Source organism: Marmota flaviventris, chromosome 3 (genome assembly GCF_047511675.1).
Source record: "Marmota flaviventris isolate mMarFla1 chromosome 3, mMarFla1.hap1, whole genome shotgun sequence".
In the NCBI taxonomy this organism is placed as follows: domain Eukaryota; kingdom Metazoa; phylum Chordata; class Mammalia; order Rodentia; family Sciuridae; genus Marmota; species Marmota flaviventris.
Window position 1 is genome coordinate 117,089,282 of NC_092500.1, and position 14,734 is coordinate 117,104,015.

General features: G+C 43.5%; 1 protein-coding gene across 9 annotated transcripts in view; it reads left to right on the top strand.

The window, feature by feature from the left end:
- The window catches only part of Mical3 (microtubule associated monooxygenase, calponin and LIM domain containing 3), a 203,541-nt gene that overhangs the window by 174,818 nt on the left and 13,989 nt on the right, over positions 1-14,734 (top strand). For all 9 annotated transcript variants that reach the window (XM_071610264.1, XM_071610263.1, XM_071610266.1 and 6 more), the window contains 2 exons: positions 6,025-6,135; positions 7,524-7,617. In XM_071610264.1, coding sequence (XP_071466365.1) covers positions 6,025-6,135; positions 7,524-7,617 — 205 coding nt within the window. The remainder of the gene's footprint in view (positions 1-6,024; positions 6,136-7,523; positions 7,618-14,734) is intronic.

A 14,734-nucleotide genomic window follows, 5' to 3' on the forward strand; every position in this document is an offset into this window, starting at 1 on the left:
ATTTTATTTATTTATTTTTATGTGGTGCTGAGGATCGAACCCAGTGCCTCATGCATGCAAGGCAAGCACTCTACCACTGACCTACAATCCCAACCCTCATGTGCTTTTCTGACAAGGCCTTTTGGAACTTTGGCTTGAGTCCCTTTTCATCAAAAACTTTAAACTGGTAGCCAGTACACCAACCAGAGAAGACCATGGTGGTTCTGTGCCTCTCTGTGTACCAGTTCACAAAGATACCTTCTGAAGCCTGCTTCCAAGTTCCTCCTCCCAGCCTGATTCAGTTCTTAATTACTTGGAAAACTGAGCCAGACACAGTGGCACAACCTATAATCTCAACAACTTGGGAGTCTGAGGCAGGAGGATTGCAAGTTTCAGGCCAGCTCAGCAACTTAGGCCCTTAGCAACTTGGTAAGACCTGTCTCAAAATAAAAAATTAAGAAGGTTAGGGATGTAGCTCAGTGGTAAAATACCTTAGGCTCAATCCCAAGTATCAAGAAATAATAAATAATATTAATAATAACTTGTCAAGCCCAAAGTTGTTGCACATGCCTATAATTCTAGGAGCTTGGGAAGCTAAGACAGGAGGATTACGAGTTCAAAGCCAGCCTCAGCAAAAGAGAAGTGCTAAGCAATTTAATGAGACCCTGTCTCTGTAGGGCTGGGGATGTGACTCAGTGGCTAAGTTCAATCTCCAGTACCAAAATAATAATAATAATAACTTGGAAAACTGTAGAAAGATGGTCAGCTTACTTCCCATCTCATTCTTGATGTGTTTGTCTCTAAGGCTGCATCAGCTCTTTCTGTATTATCCTAGAAGAACCTATAATGACTGTTGTCTCCTCCTGCTTCACCTATCTACAGAGTTAGGTCTCATATGTCACTACCAGGCCAGCAGTGAGTTAAGGCCTAGCAGTCTTGTATGTTTTCCCTTGGGGGTTCAGTTTATGTGCATCCTGTTGAGTACCCCCTGCTGAATCTCCCGGGTAGGACTGTTGGTTCTGAACTGAGGGTTGCTTCTGGATTTGCATGTAGGTCTCTAAATACATTGGGGATGTCTTGGAATTCTTTTTTTTTTTTTTTCAGTTGTAGATGGACACAATACCTTTATTTTATGTATTTATTTTTATGTGGTGCTGAGGAGCAAACTCAGTGCCTCACACATGCTAGGCAAGCACTCTACCACTGAGCCAAAACCCAGCTCTGTCTTGGGATTTTTAAGGAGGTCTGTGAAGAAAGGAGAATGTTTCTCTTAACCTCCATGGTGACTGTGCAGATGTTCAGATAGTTCATGTCATGTTGGTCAAAAACAACTATGGGGCTGGGGTTATGGCTCAGCAGTAGAGCGATCACCTCATACATGCAAGGTCTTGGGTTTGATCCTTAGCACCATATAAAAAATAAATAAATAAAATAAAGTTTAAAAAAAAAACATACAGCTGTGATTGCTGTTATGGTCAAGTTTCTCCACTGCTTTTCCACAAATTAATGAAGCATGTTGACAGTATGCTGATCAGCAGTCTTCCCACATTTGGCTATGCCAAGGACATTATCTCGATTCCACCTCCCATGGACGACAGACTTTCCTAGGGCCTCACAGGCACCAGAAACAAAGAAATTCATTTCCCTATTCTTGTGAGCGAGTCAAGGACCCCATTATAGATTCCTAGAACCACAGGACTATGGAGACCTCACATACCAGGCATACTCTATAGGGACAGGGCCATTCACTAGAGATCACATAGGGAATGTGGAAGATAAGGTGGGGCCTACGAGGCTGCTAACCCAGCTCCTGCCATGACGTGGAGGTGGACCAAGTGAAAGCAGATCACCATGTTTTCAAGACATGGTGGCTAAGGCAGAACAGAAACAGCTATAAAGAATGCTTTTAAAACAGTTAGAGAGGGCTGGAGTTGTGGCTCAAGCGGTAGAGTGCTCGCCTAGCACATGTGAGGCACTGGGTTCGATCCTCAGCACCACATAAAAATGAAATAAAGATATTGTATCCATCTAAAGCTAAAAAATAAATATTTTTAAAAAACAGTTAAAGAAATTTGATCATAAATGGTGTAGTATGTATAAATGTATCATCCAATCAACATCAAGTTTCTTGCAAGTGACAGAGGTACTGTAATCATGTAGGAAAATGTTTCTGTTCTTAGGGAGGAAGTACATGCTAATATTTTTCAAGGTGAAAGTTTATGTATCTACAAATAATTCAGAAAAAGAAAAGATTATAGCTGTATATTGTGGCATACACCTATAATCCCAGCAGCTCAGGAGGCTGAGGCAGGAAGATCACAAGTTCAAAGCCAACCTTAGCAAAAGCAAGGTGCTAAGCAACTCAGTGAGACCCTGCCTCTAAATAAAATACAAAATAGGACTGAGGATGTGGCTCAGTGGTCGAGTGCCCCTGAGTTCAATCCCTGGTACCAAAAAAAAAAACAGAAAAGAGCTGAGGATGCAGCTGAATGGCTCAATGGTAAAGCACCCCTGATTCAACCCCAAGTACCAACAACAACAAAAAAGGTGTGTATGCATGTAATATAAAGGTTACATACATGCACACATGCCTATGAAACATGCTGTAAAATGTTAACATTGGGGAAATCTAAGTGACAGTATTCAGCTATTCATTTTCTTTCTATTTCAACGTCTCTGTAGGATTGAAATTTTTCAGAATAGGAAGTATAAGGAGGGGCTGAGGATGGGGCTCAAGCGGTAGTGCGCTCACCTGGCATGCACAGGCCGCTGGGTTTGATCCTCAGCACCAAGTAAAAATAAAATAAAGATGTGTGTCCACCGAAAACTATAAATAAATAAGAAGTATAAGGAGCAAGGGAGCTAAAAGTAAAAATGGGATTTGGCTTGAATGAAGAGGCCAGGCTCCCAGCCACAAAGCCACTGTGTAGCAGAGATGGAAGAGATAGCTCCCCTTGTATCTCAGACACAGCCCTGAGTCAAGCACTGGTGAAGCAAGTGACAGGGTCTTTTGATAATAATAAAGGAAAAAAAACTAAAAATAACTTGTATTTTGGGGCTGGTTTGTGGCTCAGTGGTAGGGAGCTTGCCTAGTATGTGTGAGGCACTAGGTTCTATCCTCAGCACCGCATAAAAAAATAAAGGTATTGTATTCCTCTACAACTAAAAAAGAAATCTTTAAATAATAATAATAATAACTTTTTTGTTTGAAAAATGCAAGTACAGGATTTTTTAAAACACCTACAGCCCTGCCAACAAGAAATAACTCATGTTGACCTCTTTTCTTTACTTCCATCTGACTTTAAATACAACTAACTTGGCTGTTTCTTGGCCACCCTGGCCCATCCGAGGGTGCTGGGCCTGCTCTCTGATGGTCTCTCTTTCTGTTTCAGAGCCACAATGTCAGCTCTTGTGGCTGGCCTCATCTCTTGGGCACATGAAAATTGTGTCATGATTTCATTCTGAATTGGTTCCAGTCCCAAAAATGGGTAAATTATGGAGAAGGAGGGTGCTGCCCTCTCCCCGTAGTATTTACAGCAGCCAGGTACAGATGTCCATGCTGTTCTTTAAGGTGTAGTTACCTAACCTATAATCCTACTATGAGTTCTTCCCATGCTATTCAAGGACATCATTTGTCCTTTCCCTTTTTAAAACTAGCCTGTTTCTAATCATGAAAATCTTCCTTTCAGTCTGCTTTGTGAAAGAAGTGAGTTTGAGGCAAGGTGCCTATTCTGAGAGGCAGATTCATTCTTTTCCAGGATAATATGCATGTGAAATGTGAGTCCCCACTATGTCATGGTTATGAAAGTCAGAAGCAGCACAGGCAGCAGGGTACTGCAGGCCTTCTTGTTGCTCTCAGAATCTCCTTATCCTATAGGCTACCAGACTCAAGCTACCTCCCTCCCTGGCTCCCTGATGGCCTTCTAACTACTTAATACAACTGATAAGAAGACCAGAGGAGCAAATGTAACTGACCCCAGTACTTGAGCAGCTCCACTCAATGTTTAATGGAGTAAAAAGAAGTCAGTTAACATTGCTATCTGAAATACTTTTGGCAAATAGCAGTGATTTATGCTATTTCAGTTCCCTTCACCAGGTATAATCAAGAAGTAGCCTGTATCCCTGTGTCCCGTGGTTTAGGAACATGCCAGGAGAGAGCTTTTTGGGAGAGGGTATGAGGTTCAGTACCTCGTTTCGCTCTTATCTGTGTCTGACATCAGGAATCTCCTCTATCCACCCCCATACATGAGCAGCAGGAAGTGTTCTAAATTTCCACAAGTAAAGGAATGGGTTACTAAAGGAGAAAGGGATACTGAGAAAAGAGAAGATTTGGGGGAATGATAAAGAGGCTGTTTCTACTCAGGAGAAAAGTAAACCCCAGTCTTACTCAAAACCAGTGTTCACTAAGATGCAGCTGTACATGCAGTTTGTACATGCAGATTTCTCCTTGCACAGTCCTGTGTGACATTGTGGAAAATAATCATGTTTAAGTCCTGTATGTTTGTTTTAAACTTCTAATTTTACTCCATTTCTGTGTTTCATTTTAATTTTTTAAATCATCATTGTCATTACTGTTCTGTTTTGTTTTCCGTTGCCATCCCCTTAAAAGTCGATTTATGTACCACACGCCTTGGCATTCAGGAGATCCTATTCATCAAAGGTAGTATCTCATTCCTGATGGCTGGTCATCATTGCATGCCTGTCTGTGATTAACCACCCAGAGCAACCTGAGCCCAGGACCTGTGGCCACATCCTCACTAACTGTGTTCATACATGCATGTAGCTGTAGCCACCAGACCTCCTTTAGCTATGTCATGAGGAAGAAGGAGGATGAGATACACCCGCTCTTCACTGGCTGGAGTGCATGTGGTAATGCTCCAGGTGCCTGGGAGGGAGGCAGAGCTGCCCCTGTGGGTCTGGGCACCACAATAAGAGGGGTTGTTGTCTCAGCTCTGTGGACTGAGACCTGAGCTTCCCAGGGCACTAGAATGCCACAGCTGTCCTTAAGGACTGCCTGTTGCCTCTTCACTTGACACTCCACTGTCTTTAAAACTCTTAGAGGAAAGACAAAGAGCCTGGACTTTGAGTTGAATTTGGAAGCCTTCTTTAAAATCTGTAAAATCTCCTAGTTTGGTTTCTTTTTTGTTTTGTTTTGGTTTTTGGTTTTTTTGTTTGTTTTATTTTGTTTTTTTAAGAAACAATACAGATGGCCTTGTGAATGAAGGCAAATCCCCAACATGTACCTCTCAGGGGTTGCCCAGTGTCTATGCAAAGCATGGGATTCTTCCCATAGCCTTCAACCTGCATTAAATTTGCCCAGTCACCTCCTCCATTCTTGATGGCACTAGCCACAACCACCTGGCCAGGCCACTTCCTCCCTTTCTTTTTGTGGCAACTGTTGCCTATGCAATCCCCAGAGGCCATCAAGGGTCACCTCCATAGTTCCTTCTTCAGCCTATATTGGTTTGGGGTTTCCCCAAATTTAAAATAGAAGCATTCCTGTTTTTTCTAGTTCAGATGTTCTTAAAGGAACCTCATGAATACCACTCATCTGAAGAAAGTGGCTTTTGATTCCAAGCAAGAAAATAAAAGGATTCTGATTTATCCTTTTTTTTTTTTTTTTCCTTCCCCATATATTCAGAAGCATGAGGCTTGGGAAACATTTTACTTACATTTTTTACCCCCACAATGTCTTTAAAAAGCACAGAATTCCTTAAATAGGAAACAAATAAAGTGATCTCAGTGATAAAGGAGGCTCCTAATACTCTAACTTCCCAACACTCATTCCCCACATAGCCTCCTTTCCTGGTCACAGAGGGGAAATGTCTCACCTTGGGGGTATCTAGATGTGTCCTGCGGCATTTGGAGCTCCAACAGGGAAAGGTGCCAGGGAAGTCTCTGGTCAAGCTGCAGTGGGGGAGCTTCACACTGGTGTATGCCAGCCACCAGTTCCCACTTAGGAGTCAGTCTACTCCATGCCCCTGCCAGGCTGCTGCACAAACTGATCTCAGACCTGACTGATAAGATCTTTTTTATTCCCACTAGCCAAGAACCTACACAGAAGAAGAGTTGAATGCCAAGCTGACCCGGCGTGTGCAGAAGGCAGCTCGGAGACAGGCCAAGCAAGAGGAGCTCAAGCGGCTCCACCGAGCCCAGGTACAACCACAGACAGTGAGACAGACAAAACACACAGGTGGAAAGCCATGTGACCACATCTTTGTGTACACCCAGTTGACCCCTATCCACAAGGAAGGAGGGTGAAGAAGGCAGAGTAGAAGCAGATGAGTTGTCCCTGTCATCTGAGATGACAGCCCCAAAGTACAGCTCAGTGCAGATGTAGTGGCCCCATCTTTGCAAAGTCATCAGTAAAAAGGGAAGAACCACATTTGAGTTTCCTAAATTCTGTGGTCTAGAATAGTCATTTTAGAGTCAATTAGTTCTCTTACTTGTAAGCAATAGTGTCAGAAGTCAGTTTGTGGGTGGGTAGAGTGTCATACACCTGTAATTCCAGCAACTCAGGAGGTTGAAGCAAGAGGATCGCAAGTTCGAGGCCAGCCTGGGCAACTTAGAGAGACCCTGTCTCAAAATAAAAAATTAAAAGGGCTAGGGATATAGCTCAGTGGTAAAGCACCCCTGAATCCAATACGTAGTACAAAGGGGGGGAAAAAATCAGTTTGTGACCTACCATGGACTTTGGACTTCGTGGGAGAAGTTAGAGTTATCCTGTAGGTATCAGCCTCTGTCTTAAGGCCTCATATCCTAGACCATTCTATACTTTTTTTTTTAACCTGTAGAGACAAGATTTTTAATCCAGTTTAGCAGTCTTGTTATCAGAAAGATCTGAGGTAGCCCGGCAAGTAGCATCACCTGTAGTCCCAAGAACTTGGGAGACTGAGGCAGGAGGATTATGAGTTCAAGGCCAACCTCACCAACTTAAAAAAATTAAAAGGACTGGAGTATAAGTCAATGGTAAAACATCCCTGGGTTCAATCACCAGTGTCAAAAAAGAAAGAAATTCTGAGGTGCCGGATGCGGTGGCCCATATTTGTAATCCTAGCAGCTCAGGAGGCTGAGATAGGAGGATCATGTGTTCAAATCCAGCCTCAGCAAAAGCAAGGCGCTAAGCAACTCAGTGAGAACCTGTCTCTAAATAAAATACAAAATAGAGCTGCAGTGTGGCTCAGTGGTCAAGTGCTCTTGAGTTCAGTCCCTAGTATCCTGCCCAAAAAAGAAAGAAATTGTGAGGTAATAGTATTAAAGGCTTCCTGCAGGAATTTCTTTTCCTCCTGCCCTTTAACTGCCCTAGAGAGGGCTGACATCTGCTTCAGCTGCTTCCATATTCTATGAACTTAGAACAGTGGGCCCAGAGTCTGCTAAGTAACAAGGCCCTGGGGGATTCAGATCCAAGTGGGATGCAGCCCATGAACTAGAGCTCTTTCCACCGTCTCGACGTAACTTCTCTTTCTCCCTCCTTGAGTTTGCCAAGTTTAGTTTTCCTCCTGAAAACTAGAAAGCTGAGTGCTCATACTGCTGTCTTTTGACAGATCATCCAACGGCAGCTGGAGCAGGTGGAAGAAAAGCAGAGGCAGCTGGAAGAGAGAGGGGTTGCAGTGGAGAAAGCACTCCGAGGTGAAGCAGGTACAGTCTGGGTCCTTGTGAGGAAGTTTATTCTGAAGGAGACCCCATATTCCCCACTGGGGAAGCCAGTTTTGCATCACGTGAAATTCATTCCTCCTTCAGTGGGGTTTTCTGGGTCCCTGCATCACATCTGGGGCTTTCCATTAAGCAAAAGAAAAATGCATTGGGGCAGCCCTGAGGCCCAGTCCTGCTCTATAGCCCATCTTACAGCTTGCCATTTCCCAACAGAACAAAATCTTAGGCCCCCATCATCTGTTGATTGCAAACTCTGGGTTTGTTCCTCTTCCTTCTCCTCCTCCTTTCGCACTCCATCATTTTCCCTGGGGGGAAAAAAATGCCTGTGAATGAGGGAGATTGTATCACAAGGAACCATCACAGAACTGTACTGAGCAGAACCCCAGCTGTTCCCCTACATGCTCCTCCTGTCCTTAGTGTTCTGGGCCCCTCCTGCCCAAGCTTTAGAGCCCTTATCATCTCCTGTGGGTGGAGCTTACAGGTACTCTTGATACTCTTGTGTTTCCCAGGCTCAGCCCAGGCTTGATGTTCACTAAAGGAGAGACAGGGGGTGGGGACATGATGTGCTGGCACAGGGTAGACACCAGGAGCAGCTGTGAGAGCCTGTGGTTTATGACTGCCACTCTAAAAGGAAATGCTGAAGAATGTAATGCAGTCCTGTCTACTGCTCCCAGGAGTCTATTCTATGCATTTAGGCACAGAGAAGGCAAGGGAGTACCAAAGTCATCTCTGGACCAAAGCCTAGGAAACTCTGCTAGTTCAAGACCTTGCATCCACTGGGTCAGCCCCAGCCTCAGGCATGGAGTGACTGATCTCTGCTTTCTCAGGCATCTAGAGTCTCATCCAGTCCCTAGATGAGGAACCTCCATCTCTTTACAAAAGAAAACGAAGGCCTCCAGGCTCAGCATGCAGATTGTGAGGCTGAGATAAAGAAAGGCAGTGGCTTCTTACCACCTCCTTATTCTAGAGTGGCAGAGGGGAACAGGGTGGTACATCTCGTGGCAGGTAAACTGTGTGTGGAACTGAAGAAGAACTGGTAAGGGGCAGCCATGTGACCAATGAGCTGGCCTTATGGTATATGCCTGGTATCAAGATGGATTCTATAGGATTGAAGTTCATGTGTTGGGGAGTGGGGATGAAGCATAGAAGCAGGTCCCCCTTGTCAGGCCCTTTAAGGCCCAGAAATTGAAGTTTATCAGTAGGTCAGTGATGACCTTCAGGTGAAAAGGGCTGGTAGAGAAAGATGAGGATGTGGATGTTCTTGGTTTTTGTGCCTCACCTAATGCTGGACTTAACCCTTGAAGTCTGGGTCACCAAAGGAAATGCAAAAACTTGAACCACTTAGTATCCAGAAAACTAGAAGACTGGGATGCTACCACCTGGCAAGCACTGGCTCCAATGCCAAGAAGTGGAGGTCCAGGTTCACTTAGAAGGGTCCTCAGCCTTCCCAATAAACCATGATGTCCCCCACCAGTCTGCGGGACTCCTTTCCTTGCCCTGCACACTCTTTTGGCTTCCTATTCAAACTGTCCCCAGAGGGAGTTAGCCCTCCAGAGGTGTCCTGTGCCAACTAAAGTAGACCCACAGGGCCCTACCCTCCTTGCTTACCTCTTGCAGAAGATACCAAGAGGGACCCTGAACTCATCATTGCTTTTTATTTCATCGATCACTTCTGCCAAAATGGAAAGTAATAAGTAGATCTCACAATACATAGCGAGAATAACTCCACAGGTGTATGCACATACATTCAGGGTAAGAGTTCCCCAGGAAAAGGGGGACTATACCCCTCCTTACAAGATTCTGAGTTTCAGGGAAGAGGGTTGCCATCTGGGTTGATGGTTTCTGTAAAGAACTCAAATCCTTGTCAGCTGCATGCAATTGGAGTCTACAGCAATACTTCAGCATTTCTGTAACAATCATGTTATTCCAGCTGCTGAATAAGGGCCAGAAAATAACACCATTAAAAATTGACAGAGGAGGACTGGGGTGTGACCCAATGGTAGAGTTTACCTAGATAATGCAGGACCCTGCATTCCATCCCAGTACACATACACACACACACTCACACACACACACACACACACCAAATTGGCAGAGGATTTTACCAAAATTATTCTTTTCAATTGTTTAGATAAATTACATTTTCATGACCGTGTACAACTGAATGTCATATAAGTTAGTGCTTTTCAAACTTGCTTTTAGCAGAAGAGCCCTTTTACAACATTATAAATTCAAGTTAAAATAAAAAATAATTGCCCTAAAAAGTTAAAACATATACACAAAAACGTGACAACACAGGATATGGTGAAGAGCTGCACCAGCATCCAGTTCATTTGTGGGAACAAAGATGAGAACAACCTTATATACACCAGTAGTTGCTGTAAATAGCAACAGTGTGTTTTTAATGACTTACCTGGAACTCTCAGGGTATTTTCAATTTAAAGATGTAGTTACTAGAATTTTTAAAACAGAACAGTAGCATTTTTCCAAGTTGAATCACTAGCAAATCTAACAAAACTCATATTCCTAATAAAGAACCAATCAAAGATGCTCCTAGAGTAAGCAAGAAACCCAGATTCACTATGATATCATGACATAATGTGTCATCACCCTTAGTGCCATGCTTATAAATGCATGCTCTGAGAGGCTGGCATCACTATACTTGCAGGCCAGGATTTAAATGAATTACATAGTTTCTTTTTTACCAACACATTTACAATGAATGCAGATACTTGCACACAGGAAGCAGAAGAAACTTGGTCCTGAGGGCCCCACAAAAGCAAGTTCACCTGGCTGCACAAATTAATTCGTTCAATGGGTTAAAAGTTGGCATATGAAGCATTGAGTATGGTGTGGCTTTTCAACAGTTTTTAAAGAGTTAAAAGCATTTGAGGTTCTTGGAAGATCCCTAGAACATTGTGAAGAACCCTAGGGTTCCGCAGAAGTTTGAAAATCATTGTTCTAATCCAACTTCTTCCTGTAGATGAGACTTTGCCAAAATATCTTTAACCAAAATGAAGTCTGTGCTTTCTCTAAAGATACACCTCAGTAACTCTGTTGAGATATTTCCCCATGATGCATTTAGTGTTGTAGTGACGGACGAGGCAAGGCACCGAAGATAGCAGGAAACAGTTTTATTTGGCTGTAGACAGGTTCAGAGGGCAAAGCTTTTGCTGTAATCAATCAATCCCCTAAACCCCGAATTCAGGTAGTTTCAGAGTTTATGCCCAGCATGTAAGGGGAGGGGCTCAGAAGTTCACAGTCTGCAGAAATTCACGTAAAAGCAGCTTTTTCTTTCACTATTTTGGGCAAGTTAACCCTTCAAGGACAACACCTGAGAAGGAGAGAGCTTCTTGTCCCCTTTCTTTCCTCCCCCTGCCAGCTATTACCATGGAGTGCAGTTGATAACTTATCTTGAAACTGTAGACATCTCTGTGGAGCGCAGCTCAAGGCCAGAGGATTTGATTGCACATTTCTACAAGCTACTATACTGGATATATTTGTGAAAAACTAGTAAGGGGGTGTCCAGCAACTGGAGTGCTGGTATCTTCCCAGCCAGTGGCCAAGTAAAACAGGGCAACACAAAAGTAGGAAGTGTACCTATATTGAACTCTTTTGCAGAGATTCTTTTGCTGAAAGTCCCAAGATCAGCCATGGTGAAGATTTCTGGAGAAGCCCAGTTAAGACTTTTCTGTAGAGAAAGGGGGTGCCACTACATTAGTTAACTCTCAAGATATAGTGCTCCTACCATAACTTATCTCCAAATATATTGTCTTTTTCTTATTTCAATATACCCCCTCCAAGGCTGGCCTAATGTCACTTCCCAGTGGACATATTCCTACTCGGCAGATACCATCTTTGAAGCTAAGTGTGCACATTGGCCACTCTTTTCTGCTTGTGCATTGCATCCTTGTTAGTCTCACTGCACCTAGTTGAACCTTGAAGAAATATCCTCAGCTGAGTCCAAAACCTGGAATTTTCCAACATGCTGGTCAGCCCCATCCCTAAGGGCTATACTACCAAGCCAGCCAAATCTGCCATTCTGTCTCACTTGATGGTCTCAAGCTTCCATTGTGTCTGAGGGGTCAGACTTTGTTAGCCAACCTGCCCTTCCAGAGAAGAGATCTGATACGGACTTGCTACCCAGTTAATCTCTATTTGTCAAAGGCTTCTATATATTCAGAGCTCAAGAATTAGTTTCAGAGCTTTCAACCTAGAACAAGACCAAGACTTTTATGTGATTTCTGGTCCTGGGACATCCAGGTCACTTTTTTGTTTCTGGAACACTGATTCAAACTTAAAACCACTGGATCAACCTTGAGCCTGAGCTGGGAAGACTTTGCAGGATTGCATTCAGTTTTCAGATGTATGTCCATTCTTGAAGAGGAAACCCCATGTGGATAAAAAGGCTGCCAAGATCAGCTTTTAGAATGTGAGGTTTAGAGAAAGGGTGACACAATAGCAACTGAGTTTTGTTGTGCTCTGTACCTCCTTACAGTTCTGGAGAGATGAGGATCACCTGCTCAAACCCAGTGCTCAGCTCCAGACTTTACATCTCAGGCCTTGCTGGGCTACCACAGGAGCTAAAAGTGCTGGCTAAGAGTGCTGGTGGCCAGCAGACCTCCAAGAGCCTCAGGGCAAATAGTTGCAGACTCAGAAATCTGCATAAGACTCAGCTCATTTCCAGAAGGCTGACTAAAGTTATAAGACTAAACCTCAGAAGAGACAGGACCTCCATCTTAAGCTCCTCCAGCAGCGTGGTTTTGCAAGGAGTGTGCTATCGTCACTAATGGGGCCATACACAGGAGTTCTTGTGTTTAAACCCAAGGGTTGGGACTCTTCCAGGGCTTGTTTAGGGTGTTCACATCTTGGGTCCTCAGCCTGGGGTTTTTAATGTTCAGAAATAAGTAGGAAGTAATAGCCCCTGATCCACTCTTGAACTTCTTAAATCTTCTTTGATAAGACTGAGTTCCTGTAGGGTCAGATTTCCCAACAAAGCCAAAGCCTTTTGTCCTTACTTTTGTCCTTACTGAGCCCCCACTGATTTTAGTTAATCCCCTTTCACACCATGAGGTACACAGAGATGGCCTGCATGTGTGCATATAATGCACTTATAGACATGCATGCTTTCTATCTGTTCCTTTTTGCCGTCTTGCTCTATATCTGCATGTTTCGTATGCTTCATGTCATTGATGGCTTTGGGTGTGGGGGACAACAAGGTCATCTGGTCAAATAACTCTCTCTTCACCAATTCCTTGTTGTAGACTATTGGGGAGAGTCTTATTACAGTGACCTCATCGACTTGCATCTGGGTGGTATGTATAGCAGCAACTGTTGCTGGTACTAATCCCCTTCCCCTTCGTTTCTCCCAGTCCTTCCTCACAAATATCAAGAAGAAACCAACCTGATAACCAAATGGCAAAAGCACAAACCCTTTTCCAGGCTCAGTGGTAGAGCACTTGCCTACATGTGCAAGACCCTGGGTTTCATCCCCAATACCACCAAAAAAAAAAAAAAGGAGCAGCATGTCAGATCCTCTCCGCTGCCCATATATACTCCAGAGGAAGATTTAAGATAGCTTTTGCTGCCCAGAATTTTTCTAATGTCTCATAATAAGACTTTATCTACCCCACCTCAACAACCTTGCAGTCCCTTTGCTAGTCCCCTTGTTTGGTTGTTTGATAGCAGGTACACACACACTCAAATCCAACACAAATTTTGTCCTGAATCTTATCTTTCATAACTTGTAGGTATCATATCTACTATGAAGCTCACTGCCAATCACACTTTAGAGGCAGACGTGGAGCTGGGGATATAGCTCAGTGGTAGTGCACTTGCCTAGCATGTTCAAGGCCCTGGATTCCATCCCCAGCACTGAAAAAAGAAAAAAGAAAAAAAAAAAAAAAAAGAAGACACAAACATGAAGAACTCAGCCTCAATCATTTTCATTAGGGTAGGCTCATGTATCCCCCAAAAGATCCCAGTGCATGCAAAAGGCTTCACTGTTGTGATTTTGACCCAAGTTCATTAGACTTGAGTTTATAAGTAGAGATGTCCATAATGATGGCCCTCCTCTTTGTCACATCCTGTGTCTTACTTTATACTTTTTTAGATGAAGGCAGGAGAAGCCTCAGGCAGTAGTTCTCAAAATGTAGTCTCTAGACCAGCAGCAGCATCACCTGGGGGCTTTTTAGACATGAAGATTCTCAGGCTCCATCATACACTTTCTGAATCTGAAACTCTGCAGATGAGACTATGGTATCTTGTGTTTTAGCAGACCTTGCAGCTGATTCATGTGGCTTCTAAAACCAGAGATCCACTAGCTGAAAGGAATACAGTATATTTGCTGTTTTTCTGTATAAGACTTATCTTTTTTTTTTTTTTTTTTTTTTGGCTTAGAGAAATAACCAATCTATGAGTCTTGTTTCTAAACTTTGGGCATCTTTTCTCCTTGAAAGCTGCCATGTGGCAGGAATGTCAAGCAGGGGTTCAGGGTTTCTGCACCTGCTTAGTGTTCCCTGTCTTTTTTTTTTTTCAGCAGATAGTAGCAATTTTATTTTTTTCATTCTAAAGCTTGCACACTTTCTTTTTCTTATGTTCCCTGTCTTCGATCAAGCAATCCAGTCTCTTGCTCTTTCCGTAGAGATTCAGTGCTTCTAGCTTGGCCTGAAAAAAAAAAAAAAAGAGCTGGTGAAGATAATTCTCTCATTTTTTATTCCAACACCATCCTTTTAAGAAAATCATTTCTTGGCTCATTCATTTTAAAACCAAAGCCAAGACTGGAGGTATGGCTCACTGATAGAGCATTTTTCTGGCATGTACAAGGTCCTGAGTTCCATTTCCAGCACTGCCAAGGAGTGGGGTGGGGAGGACCAAGGCTGTAATTCTGATTCCTATTATAGGACAGTGCCATATCCTTAGAGTACCTCCACCCACCGGCAGCTAGAGCCCTTGGCTCCTTGGATAGGTGGGACTGTGGTCTCTGTTCTCTGTGTCCCTGATCCCTTGATCCCATGGATCCCACCCCTCTATAGGCTCCTGGAGCTTTTGGAGTATTGAGGGATCTCCACACTCATGGCCATTGATGCTGAAAAAGGGCTGA